Source organism: Erythrolamprus reginae, chromosome 8 (genome assembly GCF_031021105.1).
Source record: "Erythrolamprus reginae isolate rEryReg1 chromosome 8, rEryReg1.hap1, whole genome shotgun sequence".
NCBI classification, from domain to species: domain Eukaryota; kingdom Metazoa; phylum Chordata; class Lepidosauria; order Squamata; family Dipsadidae; genus Erythrolamprus; species Erythrolamprus reginae.
Genome location: NC_091957.1, coordinates 28,929,704 through 28,935,703, shown reverse-complemented (window position 1 = coordinate 28,935,703; position 6,000 = coordinate 28,929,704). Strand labels below are relative to the sequence as shown.

General features: G+C 51.7%; 1 protein-coding gene across 4 annotated transcripts in view; it reads left to right on the top strand.

Annotated features, from left to right (window-relative positions):
* The first annotated feature begins 1,326 nt into the window (after positions 1-1,326).
* GAB3 (GRB2 associated binding protein 3) overlaps positions 1,327-6,000 on the top strand; it is a 286,700-nt gene continuing 282,026 nt past the window's right edge. For all 4 annotated transcript variants that reach the window (XM_070759512.1, XM_070759515.1, XM_070759514.1 and 1 more), the window contains exon 1: positions 1,327-1,507. In XM_070759512.1, coding sequence (XP_070615613.1) covers positions 1,436-1,507 — 72 coding nt within the window. In that variant the 5' untranslated portion in view covers positions 1,327-1,435. The remainder of the gene's footprint in view (positions 1,508-6,000) is intronic.

Here is a 6,000-nt window from a genome sequence, read left to right as displayed (position 1 = left end):
ACTGACCTGCAGATCTACAGTTAGCTTTAGTGGCCTGCAGTACTGCACTCTACCTGCTGCTCCACCTTGGCTAGATGTTACACCTGCAACAGGTAAAACATGCAGGTGCTTAAAACAGGACCTTCTTCACCGATTGCTTTCAAATTTTGACACAGTACGGTTTAGATCTACAGACAGATTGCTTCTCACATTGCATATTCTAGAGCTGACAAAGCAGACTGAGCCACAGCAATGCATGGCCCGGTACAGTTAGCAAATAATAAATAAATTTAGATAAATAAATCTAAATGAATGAATGAATGAATAAATAAATAAATAAATAAATAAATACAGTACCTCTATTTAAGAATGCCTCTACTTAAGAACTTTTCTAGATAAGAACCGGGTGTTCAAGATTTTTTTTGCCTCTTCTTAAGAACCATTTTCTACTTAAGAACCCGAGCCTAGAAAAATTTCCCAGGAAATTTGAGAGCGGCACGAAGGCCCTGGCCATCTCGAGCTTTTCTGGGCTGCCAAAGGAGCCTTTTGGTGGCGCTTAAGGAGGCTTTGGCAGTCCAGAGCGAACAAAGTATTTTCCTTTCTCTGGGTGCTTGGAGAGGGAATAAACCACATCGGTGTGCTGACCCCCTCAGGCTGCCTCTTTCTTTCTCTGGCGCAGTGTATGGAAGGCAGCGTCAAGCGGGGTGTATGGGAGGCACATGCTCCTCCTTGCTGCCTCAGAGTCCCTCTTCTTTTTTTGATTCCCTTCTTCTCACCTTCTTCCTTCCGCAGTGACTGTCCTCCTCCTCCCCCCACCCAAATTCCGAACTTTTATTTCTTTCCTAAGGGGTTTGCACGCATTATTTGCTTTTACATTGATTCCTATGGGAAACATTGCTTCTTCTTAAGAACGTTTCTACTTAAGAACCTGGTCATGGAACTTAAGTTTGTAAGTAGAGGTACCACTGTATAGATAAATAAAAATGAAAATAAATAAATAAAGATAAAAATAAAAAAAATAAAAAGATGGATGGATGGATAGATGGGTCTTCCGAAGGCTTTCTTAAGGGGGACCCTCACTCCCAGGTTGAAAGAAACGAAGACTTGCCACCTTCCGGAAGGCCCGGCCAAAGGAGGCGGGGAGCCGGCGGAGGGGGCTTTGCCTGCACTGTCACCCCGGAGAAAGCAGCGCTGCGGAAAGCAGCCGCGCCGGGAAAAGGAGCGGGGCGCGGCGGGCGAGGCGAAGCGGCGGCCCTTTCCCGCACGTGCCTGCCTTTGTTGACGGGGCTGGGCCCGGCATCACGTGGCCCCCTCCACTCCGGGCCGCGACTTCCTGCCTGGGCTGCGAGAACGGCGGCGGCGGCGGCACAGGAGCGCGGCGGGTGGCTTCTCCGGTCCTCTTTGGCTGCGGGCGAGCGGCGGCGGCTCGGCCGGCGCGTCCTGCCCCGAGACGAAGATGAGCGCGGGCCATGTCGTCTGCACCGGCTGGCTGATCAAGTCGCCGCCCGAGAAGAAGCTCAAGCGCTACGTGAGTCCCCTGCCCCCCCCCGCCGCCCTCCTAGCTTCAGCCCCAGGCGACTGCGCATCCCCCGGGGGCTGCCAAGCGGGGACGGGGCGAGCGGGAGACCGGCGGGCAGCCCTCTCGGTGTGTGTGTGCGAAACGGGGGCTTCGGAGGCTTCCTGGGCCCCGGTTGGCGTTGGGGGTTTCTTGGACCCCGGGGGAGGGAGGGCGCCCCGTCAACCCCCGTTGTTCGCCCCGGGCCCGCCAGCCCCCCTGCGCGTGACGCACTCCCGAGCGCAGCCTGCTTTCGGGTGGAGGCTTTTTTCAAAAAGACGCCGCCGCGCGCGCCCCAGTCCCGCCGGCCTTTTGCAGCGGCGAGGCGCCCGCCTTTTGCCTTCGCTTGGCAAGGGGTGGTGGTGATGGGGCGCCCTCCCTCTCTCCCCCGGCGGCTTTCCCGGCTTGGAAGCGGCAGGAACGGCAGCAGGGCGGGCGAGCGGGGCTCCGACGGGGCCAAGGCAAGTCCGCAGGGAGACGCGCAGCCTTTGTAGCCGCTCCTGTGTAACGCGGCGGTGGGATGGGGCGGGGGGTCAGGCGCCTCGCGTTTGGAGGTGAGGCGACTGCCAGAGCCGGAGAGCCCGTCTCCGCCGCGTGTCAATGGGACTGTTGGAAGACTTGGCGAGGGGGCGGAAAAGAGATGCGTGACGGGGTCCGGGGAACCTCGGAGGCGGCCTTGCAACAACTCCGGGTCCCCTTTTAGCTCCTTCAGCTAACTGCTGGCTGTAGTTCAGGATGCGGGAGAGTTTCCAAGCAGCCGCGCGGGATCAGCGGGTCGCTTTCCTCGCTCCTCGCGAAACCACCTGCTTTCCCCCACGTGCCCGCACACCCCCTCCCCCCCCACACGCCCTGAATGCACCCTTGTGAGTGATTGACATAGTCCCCCCCCCCCCCATCCCGAGGAGTTGGCAGCCAGCGACGCTGCTGAGGCGTCCTGCCGCGGCTGGAAAGCCTCCCGCCCGCTTCTCAAGCTGAAGAGCCTTGTTGCTTGGGCGCGGCTGCAGCAGCTGGCCCTCCGCCGGCCGGTTTCCGAACATCCCCCCCCCCTCCGTCCAGCCTCTGCTCCGCCGGGTTGCTGGGCGGGGGTCCCTGCCGCCTTTTGGGGACCAGGCCGTCCGTCACAAGGCTCAGCGGGGATCCGAGGGGCCGGAGCGAACGCCTCTCCGGCGCCTGCCCTCCGGCCCGATTTCAGCCCCCACGCGGGCCCGGTTCCCCTTTCAGCAGCCCTGCGGCGAGCCCGGGTAGAAGGAAGAAGCGGGGGGAGGGAAGCGGACGGAGGCAGCTCCGGGACTGGACCCGACGCCCTGAAGCCCCGCGCAACATCCCCCGGAGGAGGCCCAGCACGGGTGGGCTTGCAGAGGGCGGGATGCAAGATGCCTCTCCGGGCAGCCCGAGCTACAATTCCTGCAGATCGCCTCCGCCCGGAGCTTTTCCCCTCCGTTGATATTTCAGCCCTTCCTTCCTTCCTTCCTTCCTTTTTTTTTTTTTTTTTTGGAGTCTGGAAAAAATGAAAGCAAAAGGGAGGCGGCGATCGCGGAGAAGGAGCCCTCCCCCCTCCAGGCGTCAGGATTTCGTGTCCCCCCCGCCCAGCCCCCCCAATGGCTTTGGATGCGCCTAGTGTGTTAGTGACTTGTTTAGCGTCCCCCCCTCCCACACACAGCCCCGCCTTGACGAACTTTAAATAACTATTGCTGCCAGTCTCCGGGGAGCCTCTTACAAATCGCTCTCTCTGGTATCTTTGGATTGCGTTTATTGCTGCGGAGGGGGAGACCACAACTCCCCCCCCCCCGGCCTGCCCCCTTGCAAAATGGACAGATTTCTGCACGGATCCACTGACAATGAGCCCCCAGGATTAGATTGCTGGGAGAAACCTTTGGGTGGAAATCGTTTTTCCTTTCTGGCCGGGGTGCCCTGGGGGCTGTGGCTTGAAGAGGACAATGGGGGGGAAGGGCTTTTGCAGATGCTGGAATGGAGTGAGCCTGGGTGGGGAAGCGTGGTTTGAACGGCAGAAGACATCCCGTGCATGCCAAATTCCTACAAGTTGAAATGCTCCAAGCAATGTCCCAAAGCCGTTCCTCCACCCCCCCCCCCTGCAAAAGGCAACTGTGTGTGTGTTTGCAGAATACCTTCAGTTGGAAGGGAGGTCTTCTAGTCCAACCTTCACATCTATCCTTTTTGTCAACGTTGTCCAGTCTGTTCTTAAAAGTCTCCAGTGATGGAGCATTCCCAACTTCTGAATGCAAAGTCCTCCCACTGGTTGATTGTTCCTTATTGTCAGGAATTTTTTCCCCTTAGTTCTAGACTGCTTCTCTCTTTGTTCAGTTTCCTTCCTTTTTTTTTTTGGTCTTGTCTTTTGGTGTTTGGGAAAAGAGGTTGATCCTTCCTCTTCTTTGTGGGAGCCTCTCAAATATTGGAACACCGCCCTCATCTTTCCTTAAGCTAGACAGACCCAACTCCTGCAGATGTTCTTCATCTGCTTTGGCCTCCAGCCCTTCTAATCATCTTTATTGCTCTTCTTTGCACTCTTTGCAGAGTCTCAACATCTTTTTTTATATTGTACTTAACAAAATTGGTTGTAGCATTTCAAGTATGGTCTTACCAAGGCATTATAAAGCGGTAGCATCACTTCTCATGAACTTGATTCTATCCCTGTGTTGATCTAGCCTAGGGTTGTATTTTCTTTGAAAACATTTTGCTTGTCATCCAAGAAGCTTCTTCAATTCTGAACTGAAACTCCTTGAATTATTTGTCTGCCAGAAATCCTGATGAAGAGTGGCTCACTCTTTCCATCTCTGGAGAAGCCCATTTTGGAGGTTCATGATCTTGCATGTTGATACAGAGAGTCCTCCATTTATGACCCCAAGTTGGAATTGTAACTGCCATCGCTAAGCAAAGCGATAATTAAATGAGTATTTGATTTTATAGCCTTTTTTCTGCAGTCATTAAATGAATTACTGTGGCTAATTAAGTGAATAACACAAGCTTTCCCCTTTCTCTTTGCCTGTCGCATGCTGACTGGGAAGGTCATGAATCGTAATCATGTGACCCTGCTATGCTCCAATGGTCACAAACGCAGGCTATTTCTCAAGAGCCTGAATTTTGTTTGCATGAATAGAAACATAGAAGATTGATGGCAGAAAAAGACCTCCTGGTCCATCTAGTCTGCCCTTACAGTGGTCCCTCGATTTTCGCGGGTTCGAACTTCGCGAAACGGCTATACCACGGTTTTTCAAAAATATTAATTAAAAAATACTTTGCTGTTTTTTCCCCTATACCATGGTTTTTCCCGCCTGATGACATCATACGTCATCGCCAAACCTTCGTCCGCCTTTAATAAATATTTTTTTTAATAAACTTTAATAAATAAACATGGTGAGTAATAATCTAAATGGTTGCTAAGGGAATCAGAAATTGCAGTTTAGGGGTTTAAAGTGTTAAGGGATGGCTTGTGATACTGTTCATAGCCAAAAATAGTGTATTTACTTCTGCATCTCTACTTCGCGGAAATTCGACTTTCGCGGGCGGTCTCGGAACTCATCCCCCGTGGAAATCAAGGGAACACTGTATACTATTTCCTGTATTTTATCTTACAATGGATATATGTTTATCCCAGGCATGTTTAAATTCAGTTACTGTGGATTTACCCACCACGTCTGCTGGAAGTTTGTTCCAAGGATCTACTACTCTTTCAGTAAAATAATATTTTCTCACGTTGCTTTTGATCTTACTCCCAACTAACTTCAGATTGTGTCCTCTTGTTCTTGTGTTCACTTTCCTATTAAAAACACTTCCCTCCTGAACCTTATTTAACCCTTTAACATATTTAAATGTTTCAATCATGTCCCCCCTTTTCCTTCTGTCCTCCAGACTATACAGATTGAGTTCATTAAGTCTTTCCTGATAAGTTTTATGCTTAAGACCTTCCACCATTCTTGTAGGCCATCTTTGGACCTATTTAATTTTGTCAATATCTTTTTGTAGGTGAGGTCTCCAGAACTGAACACAGTATTCCAAATGTGGTCTCACCAGCGCTCTATATAAGGGGATCACAATCTCCCTCTTCCTGCTTGTTATATCTCTAGCTATGCAGCCAAGCATCCTACTTGCTTTTCCTACTGCCCGACCACACTGCTCACCCATTTTGAGACTGTCAGAAAACACAACCCCTAAATCCTTCTCTTCTGAAGTTTTTGCTAACACAGAACTGCCAATGCAATACTCAGATTGATGATTCCTTTTCCCCAAGTGCATTATTTTATATTTGGAAACATTAAACTGCAGTTTTCATTACTTTGACCATTTATCTAGTAAAGCTGAATCATGTGCCATATTACATATGCCTCCAGGAATATCAACCCTATTGTGCATTTTAAAGTCATTGGCAAATACCGTGTTTTCCCGATAGTAAGGCATCCCCGATTGTAAGACGTATCGGGGGTTTCAGGGGGGTCGGCTAATATAAGCCG